The 25,541-nt window shown below is 34.7% G+C and overlaps 2 protein-coding genes across 2 annotated transcripts in view; one reads left to right on the forward strand and one right to left on the reverse strand.

Annotated features, from left to right (window-relative positions):
* LOC106139352 (oxysterol-binding protein-related protein 9) overlaps window positions 1–25,541 on the reverse strand; it is a 68,311-nt gene that overhangs the window by 40,756 nt on the left and 2,014 nt on the right. The window lies entirely within an intron of this gene.
* LOC106139735 (elongation of very long chain fatty acids protein 7) lies at window positions 375–25,158 on the forward strand. The gene is made up of 5 exons (XM_013341233.2): window positions 375–423; window positions 2,378–2,568; window positions 6,693–6,936; window positions 23,918–24,060; window positions 24,937–25,158. The coding sequence occupies exons 1-5, from the start codon at window positions 375–377 to the stop codon at window positions 25,135–25,137; spliced, it is 828 nt and encodes a 275-aa protein (XP_013196687.2). The 3' UTR covers window positions 25,138–25,158.

Genomic DNA, 25,541 nt, shown 5'->3' on the forward strand with positions numbered 1-25,541 from the left:
CGTAGTTAACATTGCTTGTAGTAGCTTAGCTTGCGTAAGATGAATGTGCACTTAATTTACTTAGCCGCCTCTTACAACATCTATGGGAAAACAGCTGAACGTGGCCTATCAATCTTTGTCTTTGGCTCTGTCTACCCCGGACGTATGTATGAGACGTGATTATATGTGCGTATATATGGAAAAAAGATGTCCTGAGAGTGGTCCTATTCTGAAGTAAAATATATAAATAACATTTGATAACAAAATGAACATGATGTACAAGTATATATCGAAACGGTAAAGGGTTTATGTAAATTGTTTCATTGAACGGTCCAAATTCCGCAAAACGCACGACAATCGTGCAGTGCTTCCTCACACTAAACAATATTAAAATTATGGATTCAGTGTTCAGCATTTACAACACAGTGTTTTATGAGAGAGCAGGTAAATAACTTTTCTAAATAACATAATTGCATACATACGTATACATATAATCACGTCTATATCCCTTGCGGAATAGACAGAGTCAACTGTCTGTGTGGCTTAGTGATGGAATTGAAATTCAAATAGTGACAGGTTGCTAGCCCATCACCTACAAGAAGAATCCCAATTTTTTTGCCTATCCCTTATTCGCCTTATACGACATCGCTGGGAAAGAGATGGAGTGGACTTATTCTATTAAAGTGTCGGGAACCACAGGGCACAAAATCGGCGGCGGAACCACACCGCACAACAATATTACTGTAAAGTCTATAAGACTGTTTGATAGGCCACGTTCAGCTCAGCTGTTGGGCTTTATGATGGAATTGAGATTCAAATATTGACAGGTTGCTAGCCCATCGCCTAAAAGACGAATCCCAAGTTTATAAGCCTATCCCTTAGTCGCCTATTACGACATCCATGGAAACGACATGACGTGGTCCTATTCTTTTTTTTTATTGGTTCCGGGAACCACACGACTATCAGCATTAGCTAGTTAAAAATAATATATTTTTTTGTTACAATCTCACAAACAATCCTTTCACCATCATAATCGTTGTTAAAATAAAATAATAAATAAAAAACCGGCCCGTTCTTCCACAATCCAAGTGAAGGATTGATTCAGAGATAAGATGCAGATAAACATTTAATTTATGCCAATACAATAATGAGAGCGAGCGTGCGAGAAGTTTTCAGGGACCCGTGGTAAATGCGAGAAGCCCAATAGAAATTCAATCAAAACTTTTGTTCAATATTTGATGCTAGCTTCTTAAAGAAAACAAACATTTCTTTTTTTCTTTCTGTTTTTCTTGATTATATAGTTTCGATGTCAATTATTTGGAGCCCATTTCGATTTATTCAAATTACGAGTAGATATTTATAGAATATAATAGATTTATTTACAATATTGGATACAAGGTATCACTTATTGACATTACATCACTTAAATCTAATTATATTTATCACCGCTTCAGAAGCGCACGTGTCGAAGAAGTGGACGAATACTACTACACTATAATTTCTGTTGTAAAAAAAAATATGATTCCTTTATTTTGGGGAATAACTAAGTAAATGCTTTATTGTTCAATAGAGGGATACATTACAAATATAAAACTAAAAAAGTGGGATCTCTTCCTTCAGTCTTGTTCTAATAGTTCCAAAGGCGGTCAACAGCATATCAACTACTCAAGTTACCTTCAAATTAGCTTCTTTTACCGCGTCATTACTTTCTTCGCGTATTTAAATTATCTACGGAACCTTAACACCTAGCAATGTTGTCGTACTTACTCAGAATTTTACTATGCAATACGAAGTGTTACCAAATGTTGGCCACGTGATGCTGTATCAATTCTTTTATTCTTTTCCAATGCAACTGAGAAGGCGTGCAGCAGTTGACCATGAGTATGAATTTGTAAAATTTCAGAAACAATGTTCTTGATTACGTTAGTTTAGCTTAAATAATATGTTTGTTAGTTTTGCAATTTTGAAATGTCCAACTGATTATCTCCATTCTTTAACTAGAAAATGGGTATTCGCTGTGACTATAATGATGAATTTACATTAGTATAATGTCGCCGCTTTATGATGAAAAAACAAATGAAAGCCTCTTTTCCAATTGACGTTAACACATTTCATAATTCTATTGATAAAAAAAAGAAAGGGATAGGCTTATAAATTATAGATTATTCTTGTAGGCGATATATCGGCTGGCAACTTGACACTATTTTTGTCTCAATCTCGTTTCCATTATTAAGCTCTATAGATGAACGTGGCTTTTATTTTTTTCGTCATGTCTTTTCAAGACAAGACTTAAAAATATATATTTATGTTGATAAACAGCATTTTAAGGTCGTATTTTTAAGCCGAAAAAAATACTTAGAATGTTTTATAGTAATAGTAAACCACGTTATTATTCCAGATCCCCGTGTGAAAGACTGGCTTTTGATGAAATCGCCATGGCCAATATTCTTTATCATCGTGACGTATCTGACCCTGATCAAGGTGATACTCCCAAAGCATATGAGACACAGGAAGGCATACGACCTGAAGACCATAATAAAATGGTACAACATTGTGCAGATCATCGCGAATTGTGTGGTCACTTGGGGCGTAAGTCTTCACCATTATTCCATTATCTATGTAAGTTCTGCGCATGGGCCTCTTTTCTTGGTCACGATAAATTTGATAATTATTAAGCGATATGAAGTATCCTAAAATAATGATGATGATTGTATCTTCAATGGTTAACATAACAAATAATCACGTCTTAGGGGACTACGGGGCAGACTGAGCCAACAGTCGTGAAAATCTGAAAGACCGCATCATACCTCGTAAGTGAACTGTTGTTCACCCTTGCCTCAATTTTGTATGCGATCCTCTTATTGTCATGTTGACTGGAAGAGATCCCACTTGGGGATAAGCCCGCCTTTGTACTGTACTACTATTTTATATTTGTAGTGTACTCTTTTAGTGAACAAAAAAGCATTTACTTACTTACTGACCGTGTTTAGCTGTATGGCTGATGGACTTGAGATTCAAATCTTGATATATATATATTTAAACTTACTTACTTTAATATATAAAAAGTCTTAAAAAGACTGATGGACCACGTTCAGCTTTAAAACTTAATGATAGAATTGAGATTCAAATAGTGACAGGTTGCTAGTCCATCGCCTAAAAGAAGAATCCCAAGTTTATAAACCTATCCATTAGTCGCCTTTTACGACATCCATGGAAACGAGATGGAGTGGTCCTATTCTTTATTTATTGGTGTCGGGAACCACACGGCATGATCATGAACCTAGATTGACGTTCCCAAATTTTGTTTCCCTCGATAACAAAATGCTTACTTATAACGAATTTGACAAACTTAATGTACGAGTACTTGTACCACTCCCTATCACAATTCACAAATACAGTTTTGAAATTAAATTATGAAAATTCATTGTTATTTCGACGCATAGAGTTTATCCGGCTTACAATATCTAAATGTTGTATAACATGAAGAATTGTCTATTGTTACTCAAACTCATGGTATTCGATTTCAATAGATTATCCTATAGTTAGTGTGAAATATAGAAGTGGCACATTTTTGTACAAAAACTAAAAGTTTAACAGTATTAATATCAACAGGACGTGACGTAACAAAAAAGGGTTTAATAATGCTCTCACATTTCAATAGCAGTTGAAATAGAGACGATACAATTTCGATATCGTTACGATAACGTTTCCGAGGTGATCAGATTGCTATTTCGTAACAGTTAAAAGGTCGCATGCTGAGGTAAAAGTTCTATTTACGACAAGAATTAAGTAACAATATTTTCAACTTAATGCATAAATAAGTTACGAAATAATATGTATTTCAATACATTTCTAAATAAAACGCAAGAATTACACACTCAACAGTTTGTTAGAACCATCGCCTAAAAGAAAAATCTCAAGTCTTTTCCTTGATTGATTTCTATAATTCACGCGGGTAGAGAAATATCTGGCAAACACATATACTATGGTTTTATCGCTACCAGCCAAGCACGTAGTGATGGTACTATTAAATACTATATTTGACACTAAAAACTTACTAATTACTTCTACTACCTCATGGTTGTATCGAAAGATTCACACAAAACATTTGAATTATAAAAAGATATTCGTAATGTACTAAGGACATTGCATAAATATTTAGAGAACAATGAAGAAAGTCAGATTCTCAGGGGATCCGTCTAACCCAAAAGTTACATGAATCACCTTGTGACTAAGACCATTACGGCATATTGGGTAAATGAAAGTACAGGACGCGGAGATCGCGGGTAATTTATCAACGGGTGTGACCTGAATTCACAAAATTTTTATTTCTTGGCTCAGCTTGGTCTACATGCTCATGAACTTGAATCGAATTTATAAGCAGAACTGGAACCATATATTGATAAAATTTTGAATCAAATAAGAGATGTTGCATGAGAGTGTGATCAACAGCAAGTTAGTATCCAAATGAGGTCAATGTCGTTTATAATAAATAATACATACATACATACATATGGTCACGTCTATATCCCTTGCGGGGTAGACAGAGCCAACAGTCTTGAAAAGATTGAATGGCCACGTTTAGCTATTTGGCTTAATGATAGAATTAAGATTCAAATAGTGACAGGTTGCTAGCCCATCGCCTAAAAATAATCCCAAGTTTGTAAGCCTATTCCTTAGTCGCCTTTTACGACATCCATGGGAAAGAGTTGGAGTGGTCCTATTCTTTTTTGTATTGGTGCCGGGAACCACACGGCACTGCCGGGAACCACACGGCACATAATAAATAATTGTTAATATAAAAACATTAGATAAATTACTTAATAACGATAATGCATCGATAATACCAATTTGTTGCTTTAGTGCTCTGGCATACAGAAAAATAAAATGAACTTCCCAAGATGTTCAATCAGTTGCCCAATATTATGATTTTAGAAATAGATTTGATGTATCAATCATTGCTTTGAAATAATCATCAGAAGGCTACGTCTTTACTAATATACCGAACCAGAAACAGAATGTTCAGACCGCCAATTATTGGTGAGAATGCCATTACTCTTGTTATGACACCTACTCAATTAAGATAGCACTTTATCTGTAACATCGATTTATATCAGTCGCTTCCATTTTCGGTGCCGAAGATTTTGTGGATCTTCCGGTGATACTGATCGGAGCTTTGAAAGAGCCAAGGATAAGTTGGATTGAAAGTAATAAGTGACGAAGCAAATTTTGTAAAAAAATTCTTACTTTGTTATTACAGGTACTTTTTTATGTAAACTTATATCGATGATATTATCTTTACAGTTAAATACCTACAATTAAGGATATTACCTAACTAGAAGCTGATAGATAGGTATAAATGATAGACACTAAAGTTAAAATAAACCATATTATATTTAATTAAGGATAAAATTAATATAAAGACAGAGATCGCGGCGCTGTTATGATAGTGACTCATAAAAGTGAACAGTTTGATTTTACCTAGTTATACAAAATATACAATAGGTTAAATTGCTGATTGTGCTACGTGCGATTAAACCGTATATGCTATAATCGCGATAATGCATAACATGAAACTTCTTGCCTAATAAAAATGTTTGACGATACATTTTTCCTTGTCGATATGATAAGTGCTCTTTGCGAAATTAGAGGTAACTACTAAGACAATAATGATTTCAAGCCAAAAAAAAAGCTTTTTGTAGGCGGACAGTCATGTGCAGATAACTCAACGGCAAATTCAGATCAGGGCTAAAAGTGGCATACATATTTTGAACTACGTAAATACTATGATATAAGCCAGGCTCAGATGATAAAGATTACTGTATTAAATGCTCCTGTATATAATCATATGTACATAAATAAATAAAGATTAAAACCTCATGACATGGCAGTTAGTTCGCAGTCCTTGTAAATGCAAACATATATACTCAGTGGATTGGGTCACTAATTGTTAAATGCAGCATGAACGAACATCTCAGAAGGAAATAATTAAGCAAACGCCCTGCGCAAAGCGTTTTCATTAAATTAATCTTGGAGAAATTAGGAACCTATCGGTAATTTTCAGCAGTTAATAGGCACGGCAAAGGAGTACTTATTCCAAGGCGATGAGGTTTAACAAATAATTGAGCACATAAAGGTAAAACCATTATAATCATCTCAGATTCATTCTGTTTGATATTGAATTTTGTGCTCAGCTATGAAATTTACGAGTGCATCTTTCTTCAAACTTGGTTGGATCAAATGTACGGCTAATATTCAGCTGTTGATAAGTCCAAAAGATTGACGAAAGATAAAACTCAATTGTTGTGACACTTTTTGGGATGAATAAAATGCAATCAAAGTTTCTCAAGTACCTAAAACAATGGACATGTTTGATCTAGCACAATAGAATTGATAAGATGTTGACGAGTAGTAGATGACTGATAAAAATTCCAATCGTCACAAGTCACCTCTACGCGGAAAAGTAAACTTACTTTAAAGTTAATATAAAGCAAAGCAGAATTTAATAGGAAATCGATTGATGTTGATTGAAAAAGCTGCCATCCCGGTCTGGTAGCATAAGTAAGAAAAAAGTCAGTTTAACTGCTATAATTCCACTATATTTGGTCTTGTAGTCTTTTCGAGGCTGATTGCTATATCGTTCCCGGTAAGGCATAAAGACGTGTTTAATGTAGTTTTGGTCATTGATTAAGGAAATCTATTTCTACTTTCAGATCTTGACCTCAGGCTGGACAACGACCTACCACATGGGCTGCGTCCTCCCAGACTACTCAATGAAACCAGAACCGGTCAGAATGCTTAGGTTTCTCTGGTGGACGACAGTGCTGAAACTTTTAGAGCTGTTTGAGACAATGTTCTTTATATTAAGAAAGAAAGAGACGCAGGCGTCGTTTCTACACGTTTATCATCATGTCAGCACGCTGATCATTATTTGGTCTGGAGTGAAATATGTTGGAGGTATGTAATCTTATTATTCGTGTTGAAGATCTAAAATTTTGATTTTATCAGCCCAATGCAAAGCCACATGGATTGCTATTAGTGTAGCCTCCATTAGGTCCCTTCTGCTGAAGCTAGACTAAGTAAGTAATAACATTCATGTTAAGACTTCTTTCTGATATCTTTAAAAGGATTGTAGTAGGTGGACATTAGAACAAAGGCTCTGCCGTTACACTGATATAATAAAAGGTTGTTTGATTTTATTTTTCTACAAGGGAATGTATAATACCTACACTAATTATGATTACTTTAGCATTTCAAAGGGTAGGTATTATTCACTTCAGCTTTCAATATTATCGAGAATCTGCCAAGAAACGGCAATTTACCGACAATGAAAAGGGTCGCACTTCACTTTACTTTTTTCCTTTCATAACGTACTTATTGGTTTCTCAATTGAATTTCCGACGCTTCGGAGTAAGAAGCGATTATTATTTAAAGAGTTATATGTGATAACTGTAAGTATTACAATTATTCCCGTGAGTACCATTTTGTGTGATACGAATTTGGAATTGGCTGTCCTTTAGACAGCCAATTCCAAATTGGTATAAAGATATGAGTCCGTTTTAAAATTAATGCGAATGTATTCTGTTAGCAAATCTTTCTCAATCAAAATCGTTTCTAAAGCATGGAGAATCTCATTGCGAAACAACAAGCGGCCAGTCTTTGCTGTTGGTAAATTATCACGTGTGAATACTACTTAATCACAGGAATCAGTGGTTGATCAAGATCTTCAAATGGAATAAGACGATAGGACACTATGTGAATAAAATAAGTATTTACATTTAAATAAGATAAGAAATCATTGAACGTTAAGTAACATTAGTACATCACACCACCACATTTAGTCCATCACTACACTAAATATCTGATGGCAGCTATATCTCTTTGACCTATTTTGCTATGATGATGTTTAGAATACAAGCAATTAGCAACAGTAATGAATGATGGAGGATGATTTGGCATCAAAACCATAAACATATATGAAGGTCGTATTATTTCATAATGAATCGTGTAACAAACATTATATCCAAAACAGGATTCAATCATAAATCATACCTTTGTGAATGGTACTAAACTTTCAATTGTTCCTGACCCGCACGAAAGATCCAATGTTCATTGCTGGATATATATAGAATGTTCTTTATAAAACATTTCTGATTATAAACAAGTTAAAATATTGACGTACCGTGTGGTTCCTAGCACCAATAGAAAAAAGAATAGGATACTCCGTCTTTTTCTCATAGATGGCGACTAAGGGATAGGCTTATTAACTTGGGATTCCTCGTGTAAGCGTTGAATCTCAATTCTATCATTAAGCCAAACAGCTGAACGTGGCCTTTCATTCTTTGATCTTGGCTCTGTCTACCCCGCAAGGGATATAGACGTGATTATATGAATGTATATATGTGTAGATTAGATGTTGAAGAGACACTGATTACACAGATGAAATCAATTATACTAACGATGTTTTTGACAAGTGTAATGCAAAAGATGCATGCTGCGTATCATGTTCTGGTTATTCATTTAGTTTGATGATTGTGGCATTTGAAAAGTAGCGCAATCACAGCAATCAGATTTATTGGAGAAATTGATTGATTTACTATGAGAACACTATATGTAACGAACACGCAAGTTGTTAACGACCGAGAATCGAAATAAATAGATAGGCAGTTAATTAAACATCGCATGATTTGTTGAGGTTGGACAAAAAATTACAACAGAATTATGAAAAATGTTTGATAATATGAAAATGGGAAATCTTTGAAAAAGTACAACTAATGATCAGTGGTAAAAGAGCATTGTGTGCTTTTCAAGGATTTCTCTTGTCGATGATCTACAAAAACGAAATAAATAGAAAGAAAGTTAATTAAAATTTCGTAATAAACACTGAAATTCTAAATTACTGAATGCCTCTGATACTATAAATGGACTAGATGAACCAATGAGGGCATGATGAGAAACGAACTTTTGCAAATTGGCAATAGGTCTTGAGTGAGTATTTATAATAAAATAAAGTATTGTTGAGTTAGTATCTCGTGACATAAGTTTCAGACAAGATGAAACATTTATATGTGCGAATTTATGTCAAGAATATGTATTGTAACAAGCACATTATAATAAAAAAAGCAAGTTCTGTCGTTGTTTATTTTGATGTTGATACACAAATCTGTAATTATGATATTACATACGCAATATTGACATACAGCATGTCAAAATTGTAAATTGGATTGATTGGATTGTTTGTTCGTTATGTGTTTGCAAATATGTGCATGAATCATCAAATAACTAAATTGACACGGATTGCACAAATATACTATTGACGATCATTTGCGAACTTCTGTCACGTAGGGAACGATTAGTTAGTCTAATGTCTAATCACTACATCACTACATAGTATAAAACAAAGTCGCTATTTTAGTCTGTTTGTCTGTATGCTTAAATCTTTAAAATTACGCAACGGATTTTGATGCGGTTTTTTGTAACAGGTAGAGTGATTCAAGAGGAACGTTTTTATGTATAATTTTTTCCGAATTTTGCACCCGTGCGAAGCCGGGGCGGGTCGCTAGTATACGATAAGTCCCACGAGCGATTGGTCCAAAATTCATTTAATGTCGTCTTAATTTTAATAGGCTCGCTTGTCGTTACCTTCGCTCGCTAATGTTGTGGTCACAAAATAACTAAATACACCTGTCTCTCACGTTGTTCTTTCGCCTACTTCACAATGATTAACCGAACAATATTCGGTGTAGGGTAGATTTATCACGTTATTTCGAGTCTTAGACATACTTGAGTATGTCTGACTTTTAGATGAACGTAAATAATAGTATTTTTGTACCAATCTTGTCTAAGACTAATTGCGAATTCGTCCAAACCAACCTCAACCGCTGCCATGGACTGGCCAAGTGTTTTGTAGTTCTTTGAGCCAGTGATGAGTTATCTAAATCAGTGTAACATAGAAAATAGTGTAACATAGATTGAAAATTAGATTTACGATTCCAGAGAAGCTACTTCCTAACGACTTATTTAAACCATTCAACGGAAATTGATATAGATTTAATTTGAATTTAAATCACAAAGAAAGAACAACACAGCGAAGTTGATAATCTTGAATCTTGTAATGTCTCATACTTCTGAATCTAAATGCTACAGTGTTAACTATATACAATATAAAGATTCTGCCAGCATATATTCCACGACCTTGTACTTCATACAAATGGCAGGGTCTGATATCCCGCGGGAATCCAATTTCAAAATGTTTCGCTATGATATTGCCTTAACGGAATATATCTATGTATGTTTACAGCCTCGTAAAGTGCAGAGTCAGGACTAAAAGTTTTAAGTTCTACGGATTTCAGAAGAAGAACTACTACACCCAATCGTCTAATTGCACAATATTTTCTTACTATGGTGTTTGTCATTATGGTTACTGTTATTGCTATTGCTCATATGACTTTGTTTCTAACACAAATGTATTTCATCACACTCTGAGTTGTTTTTTGTGGGATCACCCAATCTAGTTTAGATACTTAATTACTTTAAATTATAGTTTTTTTAGGAATAAGTAGTTTAGTTACATAACTTTAACTATTTTGTTTACTTGTTGTATGATTTTGGCTCCCGTACTTAGTTTAAATTTTTCAATGTCTAAAACTCTTAAATTGCAGAATTGTATAACCTTAAGTTAGTCACTTATAGTTACCGTTTATTGTGTCATACCGGGCGGGGGACCTGGTGACCTGCAATACAGGTTCTTTTGACACCTAGCGTAGGCACCAGATCTCCACAACGATTATTGTCCACAGGTATATTTATCAGAGATAATAAGTATTTTTAGGCCATCTTGTTGTGGAGTAAATAAAGGTATTTTTTTTTTTTTTTTTTTTTCAAAAAAATTGGTAAGGTGTCTTGAGGTTGCTAAAGGATTTTGATCACAAAATTTGTAGGACAGTTGGTCAAAAAAACAGAATTATGAAAAAAGTTTCAAAATATGATAATGGGGAAACGTGTAAGACGAATTGTGGAGAATTAAGGAGAAACAGTCGAAATTTCTGAAAAAGTACAGCTAGCAAGTTTTTAATGTTGAATAATTCACACAAATCAGATGCGACATAATCTGTCAAACCTTCAGAGAAATCTATCTATCAGCAATATGCTTTTATTGATATCTTAAAAATTAAGAAATAATATAATTCTTAGGTGTTTTTTGTATCATTGATTATTCCGATCTCATCTATTTAAATAAAAAAAAAACGTTTACACTCTGACCAGAACATCAATACAATATTGAGCTAACAAACAAAGCTCAACAATAAACTGGACAAGATAAAACAGATAAAGCTGAACTGGGACTCGCTGTTCAGCTATTGATTTATCAGTTTATTTGTGACTAGCTGTGGCCCGCGACATCGTTCGCCGTAAAATTTGACCCCTGTATTGCTATTTTAGAGGTGTGGGAGAAGAATTTTTTTATATCAGTTGGACCAAGTCTTAGCGTGTCATGCCACAAACTACCCCGCCTCGCCGCGTACGCCGACAAGCCGCGAACACATCTGACTATATTTGAACATTTTCGAAATTTATTTTTCTTTAAAATACGTATCATGCATCAAAATTGTTGTATCATGTACCTTCATTACAGTACCTACCTAAAGAAATGGACTAAACTTTCACAAACGTTTCTGAAACCTGAGATTACTTTTAATTGGACAAACTCATTGGGAACTCCGAGCAACGCAAATTTAGGGAAACCCAGCCAGGGACTTAAACGGAAATCAATATGGCTGGCCGCTCAGTTACCTAATACCTTACGACTCAGAGAATTTAGATGAAAATTTTAAAAAAGAAAAAAACATATTACGACTCTTGCCAGAGTTTTCTAAAACCCTGTGTATGTAGGCGATGCGATGAGCTAGCAATTTGAATCTCAATTCCATCATCGTAAAAAGAGCGTTAAAATTAAATCACAGATTTTAGGTGATGGGCTTTAAGTCGTGTGATTATTTGTCTGTCTATGCTGCAAGAAATATAGAATTGATATATTTTTGTGTTAAAAGTTGCAAAAAATATCCTGGTTTTAACGGAAATCGATATGATGGCTAACTGTTCTGTATGGAGAAGGCGTGGCAGCAAATGTGCCTAGACCAATTTACAGATGTGACACTTGATTTCGTTTAAGGTCATCATCTTCTTCCTCCTGGCGTTTGTCCCGATTACATCCACACCTCTCCGGAGAATAGCCCAGGGTGTGCCTTCAACCATTATCCTGGATTGGGTGAGTCAGGTCTTCACACGAAGCGACTCCCATCTAACGAGCGCAAACTTTGCTGGGGAACATAACCCATTTTGGGTCATGGTTATACATCCAGTTACCTGAACGTGGATGTTTCTTCACAATGATTTCTCTCACCGTAAGAGCATTGGTCCATTGGTCCACTAGTCTATAGTGATAACTATATAGCGATAACTAACTATCGCAGACAGTATGACCCTTATTTGTTCCACTGGTGTGTTTTATTGTACCCAGTAGGTTTTTTTCATATATGTATATACATAAAACTACGCCTCTTCCCCGGTGTCTAACTTAGGCAGAGAGACATTATCTTTCCACTTGCCAATATCCCTGCAAACTCCTTTCATGTCATCCACATTTTTCATGCAGGGGTACACAATCTTGTTCTGTTCTCGATAGAACGTCTCCGATTTGATCAGGATATTATCTTTATTGTAATTTTCAGGTTCGAAGTCTTTCTTCCTGATTTCATTTTTTAGGTGTATTGTATAATACACTTAATGCTAGAAGCATTATCTACCAGTCAATCGTTGGGTATGACAGTTTTCTACACATTAGATAGTTTGTAACATGACAATAGGTTTGCGAGTTGTTTGTTGACATTGTATCGCTTGTCCACGTTATTGTACAGCTCTTGGTATACTGCCATGTTTTTCTTTTTCCATTTCTATGGTATTTATCTACCTACATACATACTTACTTATATCAAATGTTTATACCTTAGGAGGAAGACTAAGGCATCAGTCTTTAAAGACGAATAAACGAATATATCGATCAGCTCGATATAACCATCCAGCTAAACGATAATATATATATTTTTTGTTTTGGTGGAAATCGATGATTTGTTTTACGTTTATGATTTCTTGTTAAGGTTTGACTTTTTAAATGCGAAATATCTATATATCAGTCTAGGACCATATAACCACACAAGTTCCTATTAACGTACTCGCATTTTTACTTAATTCCACGATATGATTCTACGAGTACTTTATTTCCTGAATATTAATTAATTCGGGAACTGAAAATAACACCGATTCGTAAAAATGTTAGTCACGATTTTGCCACAAATTTAGGTCACACTGCCCGTTTCCGTCGCGAAACATACTTTCCAACTTAAGTAGGAAATTGATCTGTCATTTTCTAACAAAAATATAAGTCAGGTCATGATTTCGCTGTACCTTAAGAACCCAGGCCGTTTAATCGTATATATTTAATTCCTCTTTTTAAGTATTTTTTTAATACTGACATTCGATCAGTCATTTACGGAAAATAAAACCATGTCGTCTACGTCTGTCAAATTGAATAAATATATCGGAATGTGGCAACATCTCTAACAAGACACGCCATCAACCAATCGCAGTGAAGAATGCTACGCATCAGCCAATTACAGCGAGTACGCTAAATCGCGCAAGCAAAGTCTTCACAGTTTGGAACATTAATACAATCTCCGACTGAACATCGTCGGAGCCGCGGTTTCCCAGGCATTATACCTTCCTGGCGGGAAGATATTCAATTTGTTAGCAGTCAAACCGAACCATTGGTCCAGACAATGGTGACGTAAACACAGGTTTAAGAATGAGCAACTCAGCCAAACTTTGATTTACGGGATAATAACTGATAAAACATACATTCATGCATACAGTCACGTCTAAATCCTTTGCAGGGTAACAGAGCCAACAGTCTCGAAAAGACTGAAAGGCTACGTTCAGCTGTATGGCGTCATGATGGAAATGAGATTTTAACAGTGACTAACTGAGATACACATCCAAATTAGTTCCAACTGCAAAATGTTTCCTTTCTTTATTTTCGAGGATCAAATCCAGAACTCCTCTTAGTTCTGGATTATACAAAAACAATATACGACGTTTCCACATAAGCAATATTTAACAAAATCAACAGATACAAATAAGCTTAAAAAGTATTAAACAAGCATTTATTTTAGTACTAATGACAATGCAACACGAACGATTCAAGATGAACTCTTAACACTAACATCATTCACAGTAGTCCCTTTCTCCCCAAAAGGTCATGTTCCCTTGGAACCGGCGACTGTGTATCTGTCTGTATATCTATTCTCTACATATATATAAACTGTTGGTTGTTTCTTACAAATGACTAAACAATTAACTCGGAAGGCATGGCATTACTTTGAAGATTAATGGAAGAAGTTCAACAAAGCTTTAAGATGTGTTTAAGTTAAGCAACTGGATGAATGGGTGAATTGCTCGCTCAGTAAAATATTATATGTAACGAAAAATAAAATACTTTTAATGGCAAAACTAGATTAACCTCAGTGCAATTAAATTAGCATAATGAAATAAATTAATATAACATAAAATTTAATTAATATTTTCGTCAATATTTGAGTATTTATTCCTTGTGTACCGTGTGGTTCCTGGTACTTTAGAATAAGTCCATTCCAAATCTCACATGAATGTCGTAAAAAGCGATTAAGGAATTGGCAAAAGACTTACTAGAGGGAGACTTGTTTAAACTTGTTAGACTAGACTAGATGGGCTAGCAACCTGTCACTATTTGAATCTCAATTCCATCATTTACCCGTACATTGATGATGATTATGAAGAAATTCAGAGAAAGTGAATGGTCGCTAGCCCATCGGTTAGAGGTTATTTTATATCACTTAGATGCTTTAAACATAAATAAAAGATCCGTTTCGCTTATACATATATTTAGTTTTAACTACTGGCATTTAATGCAACTTTAAATTATGCTAAGTTAGCCAGACAAAAAGATGCGTAAAGCGTTTTTCCCTTTGGACAAAACAACTTTATTAAGGTATTACTACTTTGTACTGAATTATCTAGTTCCTTTATTGTTTGCCGGTTGACTGGAAGAGATCCCTTCATGGGATAAGTCCGCCATTGCAGGTGATTTGTTTCTTTTATAACTTTGTACAATTTTCTTGTTACTGTGTAAATTTCTACGCAATAAAGATATTACAAACAAACAAACAAACTTTGAAACATACACAATGAAAAAATTACAATTAATGACCCATTAGGTTCCAATAGAATAGAGAAAACAATTAATGCAATACGGACATGTGTAGCGAATCTGTGAGTTATGAGAGAACTGAAGGACTAGTCTATCTATTGTGAAATTGAAGCTTGATGAGACTATTACATCAATACATATCTAAATATTGATGAAATACGAACCTATCAGTAAAATAGTGTGGGTTAAGCCAGCTCTGAGGTCATATTTTTTTTTAATTTTATTAAGTTTTGAATCTACAACAGGTGAACTCGATCCTAGCATTACGAGTATCTACCAGGTTACTTATACTGGAGAAAGTACTTGGGATAAGCATTTAATTGTGGCACAAAGCTAATAAGTACTTCTAAACACACATACATACATATAATCACGTCTATATCCCTTACGGGGTAGATAGAGCCAACAGTCTTGAAAAGACTTATAGGCCACGTTCTGCTATATGGCTGTAAGATAAAATTGAGATTGATGATACTTCTAAACTTCGTGAATAAAGCCAGGAACCTTCGTGAATAAAGGAAGGAATAGGAAAAAAAGAAAGGACTGAATAAGGCTAAAGAGGTGACTATTTTATAAAACCCGACAGAAAAATAAGTCCTAATTTCATAATAACCGACACTTAAAGAATAAACTGATGATTTGATGACTAATCAAATACGTTGAACATACATTCCGAATGCAACTGTCGCATGTTAAAAGTTGACTATTACCAAAATAGTGTTCGAATAACAAAATCACGCGTTTACTACTACAAAATATGAAATTTCATCAGAAACTTGTAAAATTAAGGGTCACAAGTTCATACGTTCGAAAATGACGTGTCGTAATAGTTTAACTTGACGACATGTTGCCACAGACTAAATCGAAGAAACGGGATTGTCATTACGATATGCGGTGCATCAAACACGCGATGTGTTCTGCCGTAGTCATGAGACGTAGGTAGGTAGTATTAAGGAGACCTCAAAAGTTAGCTATTGGCTGATGCATGTAGGGTAAGTCCGGGGTAGATGGCCATAGGGGAGAGATGGCCTATGGAAATATTTCAGGGACTCGTTGACTAGATGTCACTGTTAATCGTTTAGTTCGCCGCGCGTCGTCCGTGAGAGCAACGGTACGGCAAAAGATTTGGCGAAAAAAAAAGAAAAAGTAAGTAAATCCTTTGTTTTTTCTTTCGACTACTGTGAATATTATTTTGATGTCAATTGTTTTATACAACTGCGGTGTCAGTTTCTGAAAATAATGGTGATATTTGTATTTGTTGCAAAGTATACAAACAATGCTAAGTTATTACGTCAAAATTATTTGTTTCGTGTCATGAATTGTTTTAGTTTTAGTTGTGGCCATCTTGGACGGAAAAGAAGGAGAGATGGCCAATTGTAATCGGTGTATGATAGCCATATGGCCATCATATTACAGCGTTGACAGATTACGCATTTATTCAAGAATCTAGTGACTAAAGGAATACTTCCGCTACACAAGAGCTTTCCCAATGTGCATCTGCTGTGGACAATGAAAAGGAACCTGCTCCAGGGTGTTCTCATGAATCAAGAAGTGAAACATACCATAGCCCTGTAATCAGTTCTAAAAGATCAAAAATCTCCGTAAGAACTGCCAAGACGTCTAATCTTTCACATCCGAGCACTCCGAAAGAGGTTTCATCCAGTAAAGATCCAGATTACACCCCATCTCGAATTTTACAGGATATATCACCTATTCCACAAAAATTGATTGAAGTGCGTAAACGAGCAAAGCAAGTTGGAACACTATTGACATCGGAAGAACACATCAAAACTAGAAAAAATTCTGCAGAAAAAAGTCAAAAAAAGGAAAACGTAAGAAAATGTGTCAAAATAAAAAAGGAAAAGGAAGAGACAAGAAAAGGTACTGTTCAATGTGTAAAAAGAAAAGCCATTCGAATATTATCTGATAATAGTGACGAGATTCCATTAAAAATATTGTCAGATAAGAATAAAAACAGAAAGTTAGACAAAAAAGACAACTGCCGTGGATGTGGTGAGAATTACTACGAAACACTTCTCATCGAAGACTGGCTTCAATGTACAGTGTACCATTTTTGGGTTCACGGACACTGTACTGCATTTGAAACCGCCACAACTGAAGTGCTCCAGATGTGGCGAAGAGAAAAGAAGACTTAAAAGTAAAAATGAGACCAAAAAGTAATTATAAGCCTAGAGTTAAGTTATGGCCATCTTACCTCTAATGCCTTGGCCATCACACCCGGACACCTCGGGAGAGATGGCCACTTGTGATTTTAAAAAAACTTTAATTAGTAAGGTGTTCTCATTAGAAGTTGTTACTTTTATGTTTGTAATATCAAAGTCGATTCTTTAAAGTTTAATAAAAAATAAAAATAATTATAAAAATATAAGTATTTGATTTCTAGTAGAGCTAAGAAAAAACTATGGCCAACTACCCCGGACTTACCCTATTATTACTGCATATTTATCGGGAAAGAGGCTATCTTTAATTGATAATGGTTCAGAGGGACATTTAAAAATATTGTTTTAAACAAGGAGTGACAATTACCAACAAAATTTGGTTTGGTGCAAAGTGTTATAATTAAATTGCTACCTTATTATATAGATAAAGATCCAAGACCCAGCCAATTAGATAAATTTCGTTCCTCATCAAGCCCGAGCCGGGATTCGAAACCTAAACCTCCGGTGCCATAGACGACTGCACTACCACTGCGCCACAGATACCGTCAAAGTAACGATAATAGAGAAGAGTTTATTAAAATTTTCCCATCTACCTGTCTCATAAGAAGTTATTGTTTCCAATAGTTAAAGTAATCGCATCATTTATATTAAAGTAACTAGACCAAAATGAGTTAAAATTACATAGTTTAGTAACCAATTTGGACCGAAAGGTATTGGATTTGAGCAATTTAATAGTGAATTGCACACAGATGCTCAAGGCTACTCAACGTCCGGTGTACTAAATCTTCATTATAGAACGGTCTTAACAAAAAGACTAATTCCCTTCCCCTTCTGCAAATTCATTCAGCATAACACGTTCAACTATTCCTTGTATTATCTAAGTTTTACATACAAATATATTTTAACCTGAACCTTGATTATCTGAATATGACCTAGGTTCTCCTGCAGTTTGCTTGGCTTATCATGCTTAACTGTCTGCAGAATATTTAGGCTTTTAGTATGTATTGTTGAAATAACAGCATGTAAAAAGCATTTACATTATAAATGCCACTCACGAACAACCATGTGGAGATTCAAGTTGAAAGAGATGTGGTCTTTAAGGTGCAATATATTCCAATATTCTCACGGAAGTTAAGCCTCTTACCACAGATTTAGAAGCGAAAATGTGAAATATGATTTTCCTTCAAAAAATATATATAAAATCAAGAAAAATAATCAGATTTGTTGATTTTGGTGTTGCTTTATACAGTAGCATTAAGCATATAGTCACGTCTATATCCCTTGTGGGGTAGACATAGCCAACACAACAGAACGGTATTGAAAAGACTGAAAGGCTACATTCAGCTGTATGGCTTTTTAATACATACATAAAATCAAATTTCCCGGAGAGGCAGGCAGAGACCTACTCATTTCACTTGCCACGATCTATGCATACTTCTTTTACTTCATCTACATTTATAACACTTTTCATGAAAGCTCGGCGGTTTCGGGCACTCTTGACCTGATATTTGCCAGGACGTCCTTATTAGTATTATTGTATAGAAATATTTACATTTAACCTTCTATTTAGCATGTACGCTTTCCTTATCTTTCAGATTACTATAGTTTATATAGTTGTAAAACTTATAAGTCATAAAATTGCGTGTTTTGCTTTAGAAGATTTAGTTTTACAATCATAGGAAGCCTGTTCCGTTTTATAGACTTGCATTTACGAGCTATAAAGTTTTAATTTCATTATTTGAGTAAACAAAACTAGTCTATCTAGACGATTTTGTATATGTTGGCAATGTTGTTAATAATCTGTTAAATAATGTAGCCAGTCCGATATTGACGTTATATTGTGATCGTTAAAACTTGGACAAAATATTGATGTTAAAGTTAATATTAATTTAAATAAATATGATATATCATAATGTAAATGTTAATTTAATATTCCAAAAAATCTCATATATAATTTGGTTTATTAGATATCAAATAAGTTTTTCACATCCAACTCTATGCATGTTTTACATACACACATACGTAAATCACGCCTTTTTCCCGGAAGTGTAGGCAGAGACAACATCCTTCCACTTGCCACGATCCCTGTATACTTCTTTCGCTTCATCCACATTCATAAATCTCTTCATTCATATTGTTCTTCTTCATGAATGGTTTAAGTATGTTTATTTCGTTTATACTATTGATACATCTTCGGTGTAAAGCATAAATTTTATCTAACGACTCCATCCACTTCATGACATCTAAATTATTCATTGAAGTAGAACAGGCCTCTGTCTGAGGACCGCGTCCCATCTCTAAGCTTTTCCAGCTAAAGGTCATGTTGAATAAATGATTATGTTTAAATGAATGTGCTAGTTATTTCTCGTTATATTAATAGAACGAGATGGTCGGACTCTTAACTCTTACTACACTACGTATTTGATATTAAGACTCGCCTACAGGAAGACTTTAAGAGTCTAACTGACTAACTCTTATTACACTAATTGTAACTAAAACAGTCTTCATATCGAATAGTCTAACCGCGGCATATCTAGTAGGTGCTGAGGGAAATTGGTTTGGTTGATACGATTAATATGCAACAGTCAGTCTTAATGCTAGAAACATTTACATCTACCAGTTAACCTTTCGGTCAGACAAAGAAAATTAATGCTAAGTCAAATAAAAAAAAATATAGGAATTACTACCCAATTTGTCCATGATGGGAACCACTGAACGAATTTCGAAGATATGACATCTTTTATATTAAATTCTCGTGTGACACGAGAATGTTCGTTCCTGTACCTACTCCTGCTTGACCGATTCTCATGAAATTTTGTAAACATATTGAGTAGGTCTGAGAATGGGCCTATTTTTCATACCCCTTAGTGATAAGGGTTGTCCACCCTTATCATTTATTTTGAACTAGAAATTACTTAAAAATTATTTATGTGGCAAAAAAACGTTTGCCGGGACATTTAGTAGGTACATTTAATTTTTTTTGTAAATTTTCAATCAATAGAAATTACATCTCGTTCCCATGGTTGTTGTAAAAGGCGACTAAGGGATAGGCTTATAAACTTGGGATTGTTCTTTTAGGCGATGGGCTAGCAACCTGTCACTATTTGAATCTCAATTCTATCATCGAGCCAAAAAGCTGAACGTGGCCTGTCAGTCTTTTCAAGACTGTTAGCTCTGTCTACCCCGCAAGGGATATAGACGTGACTATATGTATGTAAATAACTGTACGTAATCGCAGGGAACAATAAATTTTAGTTGAACATGAAACTAATACGTATCTAGATAAAGTTGTTGCAGCTTAGCACATAATTCGGTAAAATGTAAACTATACTAACAAATACAGGGTGTTGCCACAGTAAACACAAACACTCCCGACCCTCTCATTAAAGCGGGCCGCGCTCTGGAGGCATGAAAACTTCATGAAATTGAAACGCTGGGAACAAAAGCGTTAATTGCAGTTCTATTTCTAGCTATTTGCTCTATAAACTAACACGTTTTTAATACTTTTATTGCGTTTTACCTTCTGAAGGATAAAATTGATTTATCAGAGTAAAATCGTAATATGTATTCTTACATACATATGGTCATGTCTATATCTCTTGCGGGGTAGACAGAGCCAACAGTCTCGAAAAGACTGATAGGCCACTAGACTAGAAATAAAAGTCTATCGATATAAAAGTATAAAATTGTGAACCGCATTATTTACAATTGAACGATTTTTGGTACACATAAAAAAAATTAAAAAATATTATTATTTATTTTTCCGAGAAATTATAATCAGTGAAACTTTTATCTTCATGTTTGTTGAAATGAAAAGGGCATTTGTATTGGCTAATTCTAATTTCCAATATTACCAAGAAAGATTTAGTTAGATTATATCTAAGTAAATTTTTTTTTGTATCTAATTTAAATGAAAACTAACAATAAATATAAGCTGTACTGAGATAAAGATATTTAATAATAAATAAATGTAGGTATGTTATATATAATAAGGAACTGTACGTACTTCTGTCTTATTCAAGTCACTCTTCCCTCAATTATTCAATAGTTGACTGGAAAAGATCCCTAAATGGAATAAGTCTACATTTGTATATTTTGTTGTAAAAATTTACTGTATTTTGTGTTCTTTCGTATATACAATAAAGATATTGCAAACAAACAAATAGCTTAAGAAATAAATGGAATTTTCCACGATTTCTTATACTGTCAATAGCCGTACTTTATACACGAAACCGCGGTCTGCGACAGGTCAACGTGTAAACCTAACGAGTTAGTAAGTTAAGTACCTACCTACCTACTTGGTGAAAGTGAAGACGACAGTTGTAGAAAATGACCCTTATTGTAAAGCATCAGGGTTTACTTGGAAAGCAATGTAATGTTATGTAACGGTGACTTATAGTTGATAATTTACTTATAAATCGCCGCTACGGTGAGAAGAACATGGTAATTGATTCAATAATTTGATGAAAATAATTTTCTTTGAAATTTCTAAGTGAAGTTAAAATGTTGACGATGGGCGTGTGGTGTTTGACAAATTAAGAGAAGTTTGGACCAGTATATCTTTTCCTATAGATGTCTTGGGAAGCGAAAAGAGTACCTACAAAATATGCAATTTTCCTTATCGTGAAAACTAGCCTTAACATTATGTTCTCATCGAAATTATTCCATATCACCTTAACCTACTAGATCGAACTATGTCCGTAAACAATTTTCATTTAAGTTTAAAAGGAAGATTTTAGGAATTTATAATAAACTAATTTGTTGTTATGGCCAGTGGTTGTAGCTTTCACATCCTACAAGATCTGAAGCACTACTTCTTCCTAACTGTGTATGATTCCAAAAGGGTTTAGATTCCCTTAATTCATATATATTTCTTCTTAGCGTAACAAAATGCAAATAAATAACATAAATACCTACGGTCAATTTGAAACGCGGCGTTGACTTGTTGAAACGCGCAGGTCTATTCAGTGAAATGTCAAGGCTATTTATATCGCCAAATCGGGGTGGAGCGGCGGGATCACATTTTGGACGCAGTGGTACAGAATGTGTTGCGTGTGCTTTCCGGGTGCCGTGTGGTTCCCGGCACTAGTAAAAAAAAAAGAATAGGACCACTCCATCTCTTTCGCATGGATGTCGTAAAAGGCGACTAAGGGATGGGCTTAAAAACTTAGGATTCTTTTTTAGGCGATGGGCTAGCAACCTGTCACTATTTGAATCTCAATTCTGTCATTAAGCTAAATACCTGAGTGTGGCCTATCAGTCTTTTCAAGATTGTTGGCTCTGTCTACCCCACAAGGGATATAGACGTGACCATATGTATGTATGTATGTATGGTACAGAACGGAACTAAATTTGACACTCATCTGTAGCAACTACCGAATTGCTGCGGTCAAGATTGAAGCGAATAGAAGTAACTATCGTTCTGCCGTGGTATAACTAAAATGCCGTTATCTGACATCAGGATTTACACCTTTTTTACCAGTAAAATAAGAAAAAAAAACCTCTTTCGATCTGTATATACAACTTTTTGGTACCTTTAAGTCATAAATAGGCGTTCTCATTGATGAATGGCATCAGTTTAAATTTTTACCGCAGTTTTTGACGTTTTACTTAAAACAAGGATTTGGCAGATAACGGCATTTTAGTTATACCAGGGCAGCGTTGGACACCGCATTTCATTTCGTCACTTACACCGATAGCTATCATTATCATACACATTTTTATCAGCTATAACAAGTAACAATGAGTCATTAACAGCACACACACACACATACACTCAATTTTCAACACACCATGTGATAAAACAAGGTCAATCTCATTTTAGGGGTAGGCTAATGTAAATTGCATTCCTCTTTAATGCAATGGGCTATATATCTGAATCTCAATCCCATCATTAAGCCACCAGTCTTTTCAGTATTCCCGTAACTATTGGCTTTGTCTACCCCGTAAACGAGTATATAAATGCATTTATTTATATACATGTTTATATATTATTAAAAAAATATTTATAGTGGATTTAATATTCCATTACACAAGTCTCGAACTTACTTTGTCGCTAATAGGGTGTAATTTCTAATACATACTAAAAATCACGTCACTACATCTTACGTCGATACGGTAGACAGAGTCAACAGTCTTGAAAAGACGTGCGTGTTCAGCTGCACAGGTTAATGATGGAATCGAGATTGAAATGTCATTATTTTGGTTGATTGGTTGCTAGCCCATCGCTAAAAGAAAAATCCAACGTTAAGCAGTTTTCCCCTAAGTAGCTTTTTAAAAATCCATAGGAAAGATAAGAATTAATCGAATGAAAAAGAATTAATGAATCGTTAATAGTAATCTTCGGGTAAGTATTCTACAACAAAAGGACTTCCTTCATGTCTAGCTCAATCAGTGTAATTTTTCCTGTATGTATATATTTTTTTATTATATTTACTTTTATATATTTCTATTCCAGGTGGTCTAACATCGTTCCCACCCATGCTGAACAACGGAATACACGTGATAATGTACAGTTACTACCTCCTCTCCTCGGAAGGAAGCCCTAGTGTCAAGGCCCGCCTTACGAAGTACAAGAAGTGGCTCACGATAATGCAAATGGTGAGTGGTTTTTAGAGTTGCATATACATAAAAAGGGACCCTATTACTTAGGCTGTGCTGTCTGTCTGTCACCAGGCTGTAATCTCATAAACCGTGATAACTAGAAAGATGAAATTCTCACAAACAACCCTGGGGAAACGTCAGGGTGTTATGTTCGCATTGATTCCAGTTGGTTTGCCTACATTAGAAAGATAGACTTTTCTGATAGACTATTCAAACTGATATTATTAATAGGGAAAGTTTATTTGTTACCCCTTCATTTATCAATTTAGTCAAGAAGTCATTCCAGTTAAAAAGTTTAGTTACCTACCGTGGGATTAGCGAAAAACTTGTACTCTTTTGTAATTGGTGCTAAATTCACGCGTTCAAGTTATGTTTAAAAGCTAGTGTATGATAAATAAAGTAGTATGAAAGTATGTTTGCTCTGCGGATTAAGAAAAAACTATTAACTACCTATGGGTTTGCATGAACTTTTCCTGGGATAAAAAGTATCCAGAAAAGTCAAGACAAACATAAAGTAAAAAATAAGTACTAATATATTATTAATAACTTATTTATGAAGACATTAACAATCAGACAAAAGCAGTGTGGTTTCCGGCACCAATATAAAAAATAATAGGACCACTCCATCTCTTTCCCATGGATGTCGTAAAAGACGACTAAGGGATAGGCTTACAAACTTGGGATTCTTTCTAGGCGATGGGCTAGCAACCTGTCACTATTTGAATCTCAATTCTATTCATCGAGCCAAATAGCTGAACGTGGCCATACACTCTTTTTTAGACTGTTGGCTCTGTCTACCCCGCAAGGGATATAGACGTGACCATATGTATGTATGTATGTATTAACAAACAGATATTTATGCCTTTTTTCCAGATCCAATTCACCATAATGCTTATACATTCCTCTCAAGTGTTCTGGCCCAACTGCCCTGCCCCTCTCGGTGTGACTCCACTCTACTTTTCAACTGTTGTTACCGTGTACTACATGTTTTACGACTTCTATAAGAAGAATTATAAGCAGACCGAGAAGAGAAACAAGAACAAGAGTTGTCTCAATGGGGTTAAAAATAACTGATAAATGTGTAAAAATAAATCTCTGCTTTTACCTTTACATATACCTATTTTTTAATTTTATTTATTGATAAAATGTTTTTCCTTGAATAAAAGGCTTATACAATTTTTTTGGAAGTATTTTTTCTCTTTTATCCCATTCAACATGACTTCTTAATACAAATTGTAAAATCTTTCTACAGAAGAGTGATATACATGAGTTACCCCTTCTTAAAGTTTATCATCAGGGAGCAGCTGTGGCTCCTCCGGTGCATAAAGAAAAATCCTGTTCTTCATACTCCCACGAGAATATCCAACTATCCTTTTTTAGCAGTTGTATCTAAGTCACAATAAAAGTTTCTGCTAAATTTCATCCTAACCAGCTTTTTTTAGTAGTTTTTGAGACTTTGTGATCAATCCATGAGTAAG

Source organism: Amyelois transitella, chromosome 19, assembly GCF_032362555.1.
Source record: "Amyelois transitella isolate CPQ chromosome 19, ilAmyTran1.1, whole genome shotgun sequence".
NCBI lineage: Eukaryota > Metazoa > Arthropoda > Insecta > Lepidoptera > Pyralidae > Amyelois > Amyelois transitella.